The sequence below is a fragment of the Ascaphus truei genome, chromosome 3, assembly GCF_040206685.1.
Source record: "Ascaphus truei isolate aAscTru1 chromosome 3, aAscTru1.hap1, whole genome shotgun sequence".
In the NCBI taxonomy this organism is placed as follows: domain Eukaryota; kingdom Metazoa; phylum Chordata; class Amphibia; order Anura; family Ascaphidae; genus Ascaphus; species Ascaphus truei.
In genome coordinates, this window is record NC_134485.1 from 627931 (window position 1) to 643045 (window position 15115).

Below are 15115 nucleotides of genomic sequence, written 5' to 3' on the forward strand. Positions count from 1 at the left end.
ATTCACTGAGCAAAACAATATAGTAAAACAAATTGTAATTTATTCCAGAGAAACAGACATACACACAGTGAATTACAAAATACAGAAGAAAACACACTTACTGGGGGGTCTGGCCTACAAAACTGAGCTTTCCTAGGTGAAATGGCCCATAAAATAAAGTCTTTAGGTTGACCGAGACTTTTCCCGAAATGTCCTGGAACTCAAATAAGGGGGCTGTGGTCAAAACTTTCACAGGTGCAGGGAACTCTATAGGAGAGTTTTATCCTGACCGGGCCTGAGATCTCCTGGAACCCAAATCGGCATAAAGTTCCATACACCACCACTACGTTTTCTTTGGTCCGTCCTGACTGCGAGTCAGCCCAAATCTCCTGGAACTCAAAATCGGCATAAAATACAAGCCGTGACCACTACGTTACTTTCTGAGAACTTGGTCACAAAATCTCTGGCGGGCGGCTCTTCAGGCTTGAAATAGAAGCCGCTTGCTTTGCTATTACAAACAAAGCATCTTTGAGAAGCCCGCCCACGCTCTTTCAGCTCAGACTCAAGGGGAACAATCAATCTGATTGGATCAGGGCTTCTTATAGCATTCTCTGTTTCATTCATAAAATAGAAGCAGAGCAGACAGCCAATCAGAGCAGGGGAATTTTCTCAAGCAGCCAATCGAAACCGAGCTATATTAAAGTATATTTTAATACACAGTCTTGGGGTACAGGGAACAAAAAAGGAAAAATGTTGTCTCTTTATTTCTACCTGCCTTATTCCCCCAAACACTTTCTCTGTGTCCCAGTTTGGACTCTCAGAGTCTCCCCCTCCCCCTCAACCTTATATATGGGTGGGAACCCACAAACCATATACTGGTTGTGGGTCACCATGGCACTAGCTGGGGATAACCACCTTAACCTAGGGATTCACTCAGCTACTGTGTATGAATACATATTAATCCCTGTGCCTCATTCTCATTTCTGGGCTGTGCTGAAGCAGGGTACCCTAGTGGTGAGTCGCACTTACGTTTTCAAGGGGAGGTATTGCTGGGACAATGTGCCTGCATGTATCCGAGAATCAGGCATGATTCCCGGGTACATTTATAGGGGAACCGACATCTCTGGACCCCAACTACCTAGGCACATTCTGTCAACGGGTCCTCCGCAACCTCACCCCCCCCCTCACCGCCTCTTGAAACTCATACTCTAGCAATCCCTGCTTGACTGCATGCTCGGAAAAGGAAAAATACAAAAAATGGTTTTATTACACAAAGTACAATGTGATCATACAATGTTATTGGGTGTGACAGGGTGAAGTCAGGTACTAATAAATGCCTGGGAACCATGCATCTGAGTTCTTCATCCAGCACTTAGAAGGTTAACCCAGTAAGAATAGTTGGCAATCAGGAAGTAAGCTGAGACAGCTGACAACCAGCTTGATAAGGAGACTAATGCTTGTAGAAGGTGGCTGACTCCGACTACAGAGCTGTCCTGTGCAAGCTGCTATCCAGATGGATTTCCTAGCCTCTCTCTATGGACAGAGAATCCCACACAAAGACACAGTAAGAACTTTGATATTGTTCGATCACTATTGTGGCGTATGTTTAGGGGTTGGGAACTTGACAAAGCCAGCCCGAAAGATAGGGCTTGGAGTGTTTAGCAACTTCTCCCTATGTGGAGTAGGTATTCTTTTTATAAGTGTTGTTTTTCCTTGAAGGGACAGTGTGCCCAAATGTTTAGTTGTGCTGTGAAGAAATAAAACCATTCAACATTTGCTTTAACCTGAAACTGGACGTGTGCACTATTGTCTGACCTCACCTACAGGCCGTCCTGCCAATCTGGGTCCAAGAGCTAACTCCCTGGGACCCTTATACACACAGCAGGGGTAACCAACATCGGCTTGACCTTTATTATAGAGCCTGGTTACCCCCTCCTGTCACAAGTATTGTTCAACATAAGGAGGGGAATCAACCAGCAGCAAGAAGGTCTTAAAGCAAACTTCCATGTAACACCTCACCTGACATCCGGGGTCCTCTAATGGAAGCCAGAAAAGCAGAATGGAAGAAGTCAAGAAAAAGGCAACTACAATGGCATGGATTTAATTGAATTATTTTAGCCTGGTATGTAGAGCCCGGTGTGAAGGTAGAGAGAGAGCGCTATCAGAGATACTTTATAACATGCTGAGGTTAGAGCATTAAGAGAAGCATCCTTCTTCACTGAGAAGGAGGGATATAACCATCACACACTCAGAGCAGAGGTCATTGGGTAAATATGGGGGGGGGTGAATTTAAAGCATGGAAATATGGAAACCACTGCAACGGGAGAGACTAATTTAAGGGATATACACTACAGTATATGGTGTTACATCTTGTATGAGGAAATGTGTGGGCCAAGTGAGTGTTTTCTGTCATTAGCTTCTACAGTCCTCTGTTTGAATGGCTATTGGGCTGATTTTTACATCATTCATAATAAATATACATTAGTGAATCCTTTTATTTATTTCTTAATCAATGCTGAATGGATACTGTTCCAATCCATTGATAATAGGATTAGGATACATAATGATTGTTGCATCTTTACCTGAATGGCTATCGGGATAATGTGGTCCTGTTGGGATTTCCACAGAAGACACAGAGGGGCAGCAATGTATTGCTTCTCTCCATTGATAGTATTCGCTGGGATTCCCTCCAGAATCTTGTAATCTGCCAGGAAGATATTTCCATTCTGTAACAGAGAATGCAGAGAGACTCTGAGCATGGACCGGTCTGCAGACAAGCCATGTGTACAAAACCGAGAGGTCGGAATAACGGCCAGGGTTATACGTGGTGTGAAGGTCAGGGTTGTACATGGTGTGAAGGTCAGGGTTATACGTGGTGTGAAGGTCAGGGTTATACGTGGTGTGAAGGTCAGGGTTATACATGGTGTGAAGTTCAGGGTTATACGTGGTGTGAAGGTCAGGGTTACACGTGGTGTGAAGGTCAGGGTTATACGTGGTGTGAAGGTCAGGGTTACACGTGGTGTGAAGGTCAGGGTTATACGTGGTGTGAAGGTCAGGGTTATACGTGGTGTGAAGGTCAGGGTTACACGTGGTGTGAAGGTCAGGGTTACACGTGGTGTGAAGGTCAGGGTTATACGTGGTGTGAAGGTCAGGGTTATACGTGGTGTGAAGGTCAGGGTTATACGTGGTGTGAAGGTCAGGGTTATATGTGGTGTGAAGGTCAGGGTTATACGTGGTGTTAATGGTCAGGGTTATATGTGGTGTGGTCAGGGTTGTACATGGTGTGAAGGTCAGGGTTATACGTGGTGTGAAGGTCAGGGTTACATGTGGTGTGGAAAAACAGAGAAAAGCTAGGAGCACAGCATTGAAACGAGAGAACTGGAGGCCAACTGAAAAAATAACAAAAATTTAATGGGACATAAACTAATTAAAAGAGAAACCTCTAACGCGTTTCTCGCATGGTGCACTTTATCAAAGAGTAGTTTCAATGGTCTAAATCAAACTCTTATGTGGTCTACACCTCCAGAAGCACCGCCTACCTGTGCCCAGGTAAAAACAACCCCCTGGACACAAATCTCCTGTGAAAATTAAACACAGGAAAGGGGCATAGTGCTCTGAAGGAAGAGATCCACAAAGACATAATATACAAGTAAACATAGATATTAAAAAAGACCAACAAAATCCAGAAAATCAATAACACATACATATCATCTGTAGAAGCGTAGGATACAAATGTCTAAATCAATAATGAACAATCAATATATTTATATATATAACTCATTAACTTAAATCAATATAATATAACAGAATATAGACAATATAATCATATCAATCTCAACTCAGGACATAATAGATTCAGTCCTGGATGGTATATCTGTCAAAATTTTAAGTAATCTAAACACCTGTAAAAAACATATAACGCTAGAGAACTAAATGAAAAATAAAAAAGAAAGCTAATAGGGATTATCAGACTGAAATGTATATATATTATATGGTCATATACAGAACAGGTCAGGAGGAAGAACAAATTCTACCAAAACATAAACAACTATACATAAATAAAAATGTAATCAATGAATCATCTAGTCAATAGTATCATAGAATAGAAGCATAATAAGCAAATTCATAAGAAATGTTTAAGATCCCATTCTGTATTAATTCCTGTCGGGAATAATGGATCCAAAGAATGGTTACAAAACATCTCCCGCTGGTTGTGGAGTTTCAATCTATCACCCCCTCTCACGGGCATAGACATGAGTTCTACAGCTGAAAACTGAAAACTTGATAAGCTGCCTAGAGGGCAATCGGTGAAATGCTTAGAAACTGGTAACATTAAATCTTTTCTTTTAATGGACCGAATGTGTTCCATAATCCTGTTTTTAACAGGACGTATGGTATGGCCTACATAACCTTGGCCACAGCCACAGGTAAGATAGTATATAACAAATTGTGAATCACAATAAATAAAGGATGGGATCCTATCATTCCTTCTAGAATAGATCGTCTCAATGAATTTTATGGGTTTCGCATAGCAACAAATACAACATTTTCCACATTTTCCTGCCGACTAAACTGAGTGACAAACAGAGGGATAAGGGAGGGGCCATTGTGGTGCTTTCCTCCTCATATTATCAAGCAGAGGCACTAAGAATACTCGGAGATGCTGATTCTTATAGAAAATTGACACAAGACCCTACATTGGAGTTTTTGCACCTTCTTAAAGAGGTTCTTGAAGTGGGTAAAGCTCTATTTATACTCAACACAAAAGAGTATGAGTTTCTCTATAATGCCTCACCCATTGTGCCCATATTCCACGATCTCCCAAAGATCCATAAGTCACTGGTCCGCCCTCCTGGGCGGCCCATTGTGGCTAGTATTGGATCTGTGGGAGATGGGTTATCACGCTACATTGATGTTTTTTTACATCCTCTGGTTATGATTCTACCCTCGTTTCTGAGAGACTCCATGGATTTGTTATCTGCCATTAAAAGTGTTTGGTGGAAAAAGAGTCTTAGATGTGTGACATTGGACGTCATGTCCCTCTATTCAATCATAGATCATGACCAAGGGATTCAAGCAGTAGAAATTTTTCTTGATGCTTCCACATAGTCCATTTCATTACGTGCCTATCTTTTGGATTCTATTATGTTTCTTCTCACCCACAATTATTTTTCTTTTGATGCACAGTTTTATCTTCAGACGGGGTACTGCTATGGGGACGTCTTTTGCCCCTTCTTACGCTAACGTGTTTATGGGATTTTGGGAATCCACACACATTTTCGGTGCTGATAATTCTTTTCGTCATCAGATTATTTTTTATAAACGGTACATTGACGATTTGATTATGATTTGGGATGGGGATTTATTATCGTTGCACACTTTCATTCAAACACTTAATATTAATTCTTTAAATCTTAAATTTACATATGAGGAACACATGAATCACATTAACAATTTAGATATTACTTTATTCATTGACACAACAGGCACTATTCAAACGGGCATCTTTAGAAAGTCTAGTTCAAGAAATACTTTATTGGAAGCAGACAGTAGTCACCCTAAATCATTGATTCAGAGTATACCCAAGGCTCAATTTCTTCGTCTGAGGCGACTTTGTTCAAATGATGAATTATTTGAGCAGCAAGCGGATGAATTAAAAAATAGATTTGTCCAAAGGAGATATAAACATACGGACATTGAAGAAGCATATATGTGTGCTAAATCTTCGAACAGGATGGAACTGTTGTCAAAGTCGTCTGTGAGGTGTAAGAGAGATCAGGAATTGGATAGGGGACATCCCCTCTGTTTGTCACTCAGTTTAGTCGGCAGGCTGAACAGATACGTTCTATCATTTACAAACATTGGGGGACCCTCACTCTTGATAAAGACCTATTTAGTTCAGTTAACCAGGGTCCAGCCATTACCTTTAGGAAATCCAAATCCTTATCAAATTACCTTTCTCCAAGCTTGTTTAACTCTATGGAGCCAAGCAAATCTACTAAGATTAAAGGTTTCTTTAAATGTGGAAAATGTTGTATTTTTTGCTATGCGAAACCCATAAAATTAATTGAGACGATCTATTCTAGAAGGAATGATAGGAACCCATCCTTTATTAATTGTGATTCACCACTTGTTACATACTATCTTACCTGTGGCTGTGGCCAAGGTTATGTAGGCCATACCATACGTCCTGTTAAAAACAGGATTATAGAACACATCCGGTCCATTAAAAGAAAATATTTAATGTTACCAGTTTCTAAGCATTTCCCCGATTGCCCTCTAGGCAGCTTATCAAGTTTTCAGTTTCCAGCTGTAGAACTCGTGTCTATGCCCGTGAGAGGGGGTGATAGATTGAAACTCCTCAACCAGCGGGAGATGTTTTGGATCCACTCTTTGGATCCATTATTCCTGACAGGAATTAATACAGAATGGGATCTTAAACATTTCTTATGAATTTGCTTATTATGCTTCTATTCTATGATACTATTTACTAGATGATTAATTGATTACGTTTTTATTTATGTATAGTTGTTTATGTTTTGGTAGAATTTGTTCTTCCTCCTGACCTGTTCTGTATATGACCATATAATATATATACATTTCAGTCTGATAATCCCTATTAGCTTTCTTTTTTATTTTTCATTTAGTTCTCTAGCATTATATGTTTTTTACAGGTGTTTAGATTACTTTAAATTTTGACAGATATACCATCCAGGACTGAATCTATTATGTCCTGAGTTGAGATTGATATGATTATATTGTCTATATTCTGTTATATTATATTGATTTAAGTTAATGAGTTATATATATAAATATATTGATTGTTCATTATTGATTTAGACATTTGTATCCTACGCTCCTAAATGGAGGTTTGTCCTCTAAGCTCATTTCAGAGAAAGAGTACAACTACATACTGGTTCGAAACCCCAAAATCGCCACATTTTATAGCCTTCCCAAGGTCCATAAGAACAAACGACCACCTCCAGGTAGACCCATAGTCTCTGGGATCGGAAACCTCACTGAAAAAGCAAGTGCTTATGTGGATAAGATCTTGAGACCCTTTGTCACTATCTTGCCTTCATTCATTAAAGATACTAAAGATGTTCTTACTAAGCTGGATGGCATCTCAGTAGCACATGATTGCATCCTGGTTACTCTGGATGTGGAGGGATTGTACTCCAGCATCAGACATGACCAGGGAATCAGGGCAGTCAACCATTTTCTCAGCACACGTAGTCAACACCATCTTAAGCACAACAGTTTCACATTGGAATTATTACAATTTGTTCTCGGGAGAAACTATTTCTGGTTCAACAAAACCATGTATCACCAGGTACAGGGCACAGCGATGGGCACGAAATGTGCCCCAACATATGCAAACCTGTATCTGGGATGGTGGGAATCAGAAGTGGTTTTCTCTGAGGAACTGGAACACCTAACAACCTTTGTGGAAGTATGGCTGCGCTTCATTGATGATGTGCTGATAGTGTGGCGGGGGACTGAGGCTTTGTTAAAACAATTTATTGAAGTTCTCAATACAAATGACCTCAACCTCCGTTTGACTCTTGAGTACAGCCCAAAACAAATTTGTTTCCTTGACTTACTAATCACAAAGGATGACAATGGCAATCTGGAAACAACTATATACCGCAAAAAGACAGCCACCAACAGCATACTCCTAGCGAGTAGCCATCACCCAAAATCACTGACTAAGGGAATACCGGTGGGGCAATTTCTTCGTTTAAGGAGAAATTGCAGTAAGGACGAAGACTTCGAGGAAAAGGCAAGGGACATGAAGGACAGATTCACCGCAAGGGGATACAGTCAGAAAATTATAAAAAGAGCATATAAATGGGCAAAGCAAAAAGCAAGATCAGAACTGGTCATGGATAAGAGACCACAGCCAGAGCAAAGAACAGTTAGGTTCATTGGCACCTTCAATAAGCAATGGAAGGTGGCAAGGGAAATCCTAAAAAAAACACTGGCACATCCTCAGGGCGGACGAAGATCTAAGTGACTCCATACCATCTTTTCCAGCAATGGTCAGTAGACGGGCTAAAAATCTGAGAGATCATCTGGTCCATAGCCACTACAATGTGGCAATACCAAGGGCCACATGGTTACCACCCCGCTTGAATGGAACCTATCATTGCCAAAGATGTAAGGCCTGCCAGTATATGACAGTATCAAAAACATTCAGCAACTATAACAACAAGAAACATTATACGATACGCAAATTCATCAATTGCAATACATCAGGAGTTATCTATATGGGAACATGCAAATGTGGGAAAAAGTACGTGGGGAAGACCCGTCGTCCCCTTAAGACACGGATACTGGAGCATGTGGGCTCAATCCGAAACAAACTGGATACTCCAGTGGCTACCCATGCAAATAGGTGTCAACCGGGAGACCCAAAAGCTATCACCTTTATGGGGATAGACCAATTTTCTCCAGGAATTAGATGTGGGGACTGGGACAATGAATTGTTGAAAATTGAATCAAGGTGGATCTATACCTTGGGAACATTGAACCCACAGGGTTTAAATGAGGGCTTTGTTTTCAGCCCCTTCATATGAATGCAATAAACCACCACTACCCCCCAGAAGGGATATAAGTATGGAAAAAACTCCCATATATACAGTAATACATCTAATGTAATATATGTTTCACATTAGAGCAGCCGCTCATACCTACATTCATGAATATACAATATGATTAAAATCAAGTACAAACAAAATGATGAAAAAATGACCAAGTGTGTTTTAATATTTTCACTTTATTTAAATTAATTATTTTCTTTCACATGTCACAATCAAATTGATGGACCACAGTGTATTTTAATAGGTATATTTCAAAACCTTAAGATATGCCTTATCACTACTAGTGACTAACCATCACATACTTCAATGAATATTAAATTTGACATAACACAGTACCCCATAGCCTATGTGAGCAATCAAGACATGAAAGCATCACATATACAAATATCACCAAAGCCACAGTTATTCAGTCCATGATACTCTTGCATCTAATCTGATACATTTGCAGCAGTTCAAGGACACATTGAATCAGGCAATGAGGCTGTTACATGTGTGCATACCATGATCAGTGCATTCCTAGAAGTGGGATATTATATCAGCCATGCACCAGTAATGAAGGGGTTAAGTGAATTAACAGCCAATTTCCACGTTGACTATATAAACCCACCTCACACGCAGGGACCTCCCCCTACGTGCCCTGAAGAAGCGTTTTATTACGTGAAACGCGCGCGTCGGCAATTCCTCCCTGCACACGCGGGAAGTTTGTTTATTCAAACAGTACAGCCTCTGGATATTGATCCGCGTCAATGCATTTAGGCTTCCCCCGATGTGCATGTTCTTTCATCTAGGGATCGCGCTATACATTACTATTGCGGGACCCTCCATGCTCATAGGAGTCACTGCACAACTCACCTGATAGACAGGCAGGTCCTCGAACACATCGGCACTGATAGAATCAGGATCAGTGCTGATGTAGGGGACACTGCGATCCTCAGCTAGACCGGCTCCCCACTTCACACTCTGTGCACACGATTGCTCTAACTCCTAGTGAGGGGGGATGGGGTGATTCTGGGGCTCTGACCTCACTTTATTATTAATCCCCTGTGTACCCCACCTCAGTACTAGCCGTTGGTGCAGGCAAGTACCTGTATTTAAATTTTACTGAGTAGCTTCTCAGCTGTCTATGTGCCTACATTAACCCATACAGTCAGCGCTACTATTACAATACCCACGCTACACCGTGGAGGTTGCTCATACATTAGCCTCCACCTATTGCGCTCTATCTGACCCTGTTATGATAAGGGTGATTACTCCTGAGTGCAAAGTAGTTTTGTGTGGCAGCTTAGCATATATATTGTGCCTAGACTGTAATGGGTACTGCACAAACATTAGAGTACAGCAGATATCACCATCACCCCACTTTCAGTATTAGAGGTGTTTTGGTGATTTTCTATAGCTGCTTTAAGCTCATTAACACCACACTATCGATCTCAGACCTTGCTTAATAGTCTGCACCTAAGAGAACAAGGAATTTTTATCCCCAATAGAGATCTAGCTCTTATAGTGCTGGTGAATTTACACAGAAACCAGTGCAATCTCTAATTTGGGGGGGGGGGGGGAGATATCTATAGGTCTAACTAAGCGCAGTACATGCCATTTCACTATGAGTGTATCTTTTTAGAGTGCACTATACGTCTAGATACACTCTATTAGAGACAGTCAATCCGGTGGGCTCTCTCTGGCTCCGTTCCTATATTTAGGAGGCTATAATTCATAGCATCTGATCTCTAGTATCAATCAGGGATCATACCATATCCACCCACCTATACTAGGGTGGGTCACTAAAGGATACAGTCACGTGCTGTTCTATACAGTATTTAATTACGTTTTAACACCCTATTTTTTATTCATAGTTATTAATAAAGTGTTTTAAATTTATCACTATACACTTTGTTGTGAATGAGTGCTATAAGACTGGGTTCTTTTTCTCCAATAGATACTATCACGTCTCCATCCAGTCAGCACCTCACAGGTTAATTTACAGCAGTGCGGGTTTTCTTTACGTGTATCCTACGCTTCTACAGATGATATGTATGTGTTATTGATTTTCTGGATTTTGTTGGTCTTTTTTAATATCTATGTTTACTTGTATATTATGTCTTTGTGGATCTCTTCCTTCAGAGCACTATGCCCCTTTCCTGTGTTTCATTTAAACAGGAGATTTGTGTCCAGGGGGTTGTTTTTACCTGGGCACAGGTAGGCGGTGCTTCTGGAGGTGTAGACCACATAAGAGTTTGATTTAGACCATTGAAACTGCTCTTTGATAAAGCGCACCATGCGAGAAACGCGTTAGAGGTTTCTCTTTTAATTAGTTTATGTCCCATTAAATTTTTGTTATTTTTTCAGTTGGCCTCCAGTTCTCTCGTTTCAATGCTGTGCTCCTAGCTTTTCGATGTTTTTCCGTTCCTGTGTACCTGTGGATGCACGCTGTTTATACTGGAGATTTCTAATTACCTGGATGCTGGATCGTGAGTGCGCCGTCCACTGACTGTTTGCTGCTTCATTGTCACTAAGGGTTATTTGGTTATATTTGCGAGGACCTGCCGGTTCCCAGAGGGGGACCCCATGTCCATCGCTTCCAGCCGGTTCCCATTATATGTGATTTAAGGATTTCCTTTTTCAGCTACAGTGTTTTTTACTTATGGTTCTATCTCCGGTATACTGATGGTTAATTTAGCCTCTGCGTGATACACGCTGTCTTTATGGCTAGTAGCGTCGGGCTTTGAGGTTTATTCCTCCACTTTGTTACATGTGGTGTGAATGGTTAGGGTTATACGTAGTGTGGTGAGGGTTATACGTGGTGTGAATGGTCAGGGTTATACGTGGTGTGAAGGTCAGGGTCGTCACATGTGGTGTGAATGGTCAGGGTTAAACGTGGTGTGAATGGTCAGGGTTATACGTGGTGTGAAGGTCAGGGTCGTCACATGTGGTGTGAATGGTCAGGGTTATACGTGGTGTAGTCAGGGTTATACGTGGTGTGAATGGTCAGGGTTATACGTGGTGTGAAGGTCAGGGTCGTCACATGTGGTGTGAAGGTCAGGGTTATATGTGGTGTGGTCAGGGTTATACGTGGTGTGAATGGTGCCCTTTAGGGAAGAGATATAGAAATCCAAATTATGGACGGACAAGTTGTGTGCAATGTTGTTGTTTTTTTGCAAACCAATTGCAAATATGGCAAGTCAACATGCTATGTTGTATGGTCTTTTATCTACTACCATTTACTGTGATTTTCTCAAAAATTCTGAAAAATTAATGTCATTTTTGCAAAGTTGGTGAAACTCTTGCTAAATTCTAGTGATAGTGTGAGTGAGGTGAACTTTTGCAATAAATGTAAAAAAACGTGAAATCCATGTCTCCGAGAGCCTGTAACATAGAGCTGTTTGGATCAGACAGATGGTCCTACCTGCAGTTCCTTGTGGAGGTTGGTGGAAGACCCCAGAGATGCAGCCACCATGTGATCAGTGACTGGGAAATTGTCAGGAATTCTGAAGCATTTTTGGATCATCACAGGGTTTGTTCCATTCAGAAACTGGTAACCAAAGAATTTGTCCTCCTTCCACTTCTGAGACACCAGTTCTGGGATACAACAGCAAACGATATAACACATGACACATCAAAAGATTTAGGAAGATTTCAACAGGAAAACTATTGATCCTTTGGATCAAGAAGGAATTATACAATAGGATAAAGTATCTGTTGTCTAAATTTAACATAGGTTGAACTTGATCGACGTAAGTCTTTTTTCAACCTCATCTACTATGTAACTATGTAACTGTGTAACTATGTAACTATAAAACTCAGCCAGAACCAATTGGTACATTTAGTCACCTCTGCTATAAACTGTACAGGTAAAGATTAGTTAGACGTCTTTACTCTTATTTATTATATTGCCATCTTTAAAGTACACGTATATACCTATTATTTGTCTGGCTGTGTTTGTTTTATTGCTTGTTTTATTCTTTGAACAACATGATTATAATTGTAGTTGTAGATTAAAATAATTAATTATCTAATGAGTGTAAGTCACAATTATTATATTCAACTGATATCAGTTATATTATCCTATACATAAACCTGCAGAGACGGCATAACATAATTACCATTTTAGAATACTGTACATTTAAAGTCTGTGATATACTTCAATTAGAAGAAGAATAACATTGTAGTTTTAGAATATATGAATTTAAACTATTTTTCTGATATCTTTTACAGTATCTGTAATGGCCCATTAAAAGTCATGTGTTACAGCCTGTATGGTATTCCCTACCCACTTCCCAAGTTACTGTAGTATGTCCTTTCATTCTACTGGATACAGATCCAATGTGGTCATTCTCCCTCCTAATAGAAGTACAGTAAATGAGCATTTTAATCCTAATAGAGGTATATTAGTATTTTATCTGGTAGTGTTAGGACTTGCGAACAGGTGTCTGCCTTGTCGTGGCTCGCAAGCTTACAACGCTTTGGCCAAAGGGTTAAACTAAATGACCCTTTTTCATGAGAATATATAAGTATTTTACTTTGAATTTCTGTCATATTGGATGTAGCATTGGGCTTCTCTGTCGTTTGTTATATGGTATTCCTTGCAATCCGTCTCTGGAACATCTGCTGTGAAACAAGTGGATTTCAAACCACACATTTATGGTCTACAAGTGTTTGGGAATTGAAGTTAGAATCTGATGTTGAAAACAGTTTAATATCTGTGTTAATCCCGTAAAAGTTATTATTCTTTCTGTTCTCACCTCACTTCTGTACAAACAGCACTTTATGTTCAACAACTATTCTCACTTTCCCTCTAACTCCACTCATATATCTCCATCTCTCCTTCATGTTCAACTTCTCTGTTCACAGAGAGAAGTTCTATCCTGTCCTATCTGCGCCCTCTCAAACCTCTCAGCTACACACCCTGCACTAATTTGCACCCCTACAAATCCTCCTCACACCTTCTCTTTCTTTGCTTCTGGGGATATATCTCCCAATCCTTATCTGTCTAATTTCTAAAAACTCGTGCCCTTGCCCATCACATCCACCATTTACTTCTCATGGTGTTTGTCACGGGAGATCAGGTATTTACACCTTTTTACCGGGATCATTCACTGACCAAAACAAGACAGTAAAACAAATTGTCATTTATTCCATAGAAACAGACGTACACACAGTGGATTACAAAATAGAAAACACACTTACTGGGGGTCATGGCTACAAATCTAGACTTTCCTTGGTAAAATAGAACAGAAAACAATGTCTTTCGGGTACCAGGACTTGTACCGAAATGTCCTGGAACTCAAATCGTCATGAAGTTCCTGACACCACCGCTGTATCTCTCTGGATGTGCTGAAATAACTTGACCGCAACCTAGCTCCAAACGTCCTTGAACGATTTTCGGTCTACAATCCCAGCCGCGACCGCTACGTTCTATTCTGAGAACTTGGGCGAAAAAGTGGAACTGCATCTGTAGTATTTCAGAGTTCATTCATGAAATACTACAGCCAATCCGAGCGTGGGAAAAATCCTACCAACTAGATCGCTGCCAGTCTATCTAAGCTGGGCAAGCGTGGATTCAGGATCAGAGAAGGGAAAGTGCCAACCTGGCACCTCTGCCACTTGTCATGCAGAATCCACCCGCGAAGTAAAGCCCCTCAAAGCCTGGGCTGGGGCAAATGGTGGTCAGATGAGTTCCATTCATCCCAGGACGTGAGTACTTAAGGCTAACTCCACTGCCCAAATGGCTTTCACACTTGGCAACCTCTGAGGCTTTCATGTCCGGGACTCGAGCAGCCTTGATGGCACCAAGCTTGGTAGCCACAGGATTTCTCGGAACCATGGACCTGGAAGTCCCCAGCTCATATACCGTGCATAAGCATTATACGCTTTAAACAGACCTGTTTAATAAAATACACTTTACACTGTTAAACTTTCTAAGTCTTTTGGTTATGAGGGATAGAATGAGAATCTTTCATGTTATTCCCACTAGCCATATTCCCCACACATTGCAAACCTGTCTTACATTTTAAAACACATCTCAACCTTATTTATTTATTTATAAAAATATTTTACCAGGAAGTAATACATTGAGAGTTACCTCTCGTTTTCAAGTATGTCCTGGACATAGTTAATATGGCAAATAATAAATGGTTACAAATACAGTTACATAAATGAACAGGGTGTATATTATATACAATACATTGCATGCACAGTTAGAGAAGATGTATATTATAGACTTATGTAACAGTTACAGACCAGATTAAAATGTGAGACAGATTTAGTTTTGAAATAACTTAAACTGGTGGTGGATGTGAGAGTCTCCGGTAGGTTGTTCCAGTTTTGGGGTGCACGGTAAGAGAAGGAGGAGCGGACGGATACTTTGTTGAGCCTTGGGACCATGAACAGTATTTTGGAGTCAGATCTCAGATGATAAGTGCTGCATGTGGTAGGGGTGAGGAGCTTGTTCAGATAGGTGGGTAGCTTGCCCAGAAAGTATTTGAAGGCAATACAGGAAAGGTGAACTTTGCGCCTAGACTCGAGTGATGACCAAT

General features: G+C 40.6%; 1 protein-coding gene across 3 annotated transcripts in view; it reads right to left on the reverse strand.

Moving 5' to 3' along the window:
- Window positions 1-15115, reverse strand: part of LOC142491228 (arachidonate 12-lipoxygenase, 12R-type-like) — a 274903-nt gene that overhangs the window by 59706 nt on the left and 200082 nt on the right. For all 3 annotated transcript variants that reach the window (XM_075593492.1, XM_075593490.1, XM_075593491.1), the window contains exons 6-7: window positions 11986-12158; window positions 2562-2705 (exon numbers count right to left, since the gene is read on the reverse strand). In XM_075593492.1, the coding sequence (XP_075449607.1) occupies window positions 2562-2705; window positions 11986-12158 (317 nt within the window). The remainder of the gene's footprint in view (window positions 1-2561; window positions 2706-11985; window positions 12159-15115) is intronic.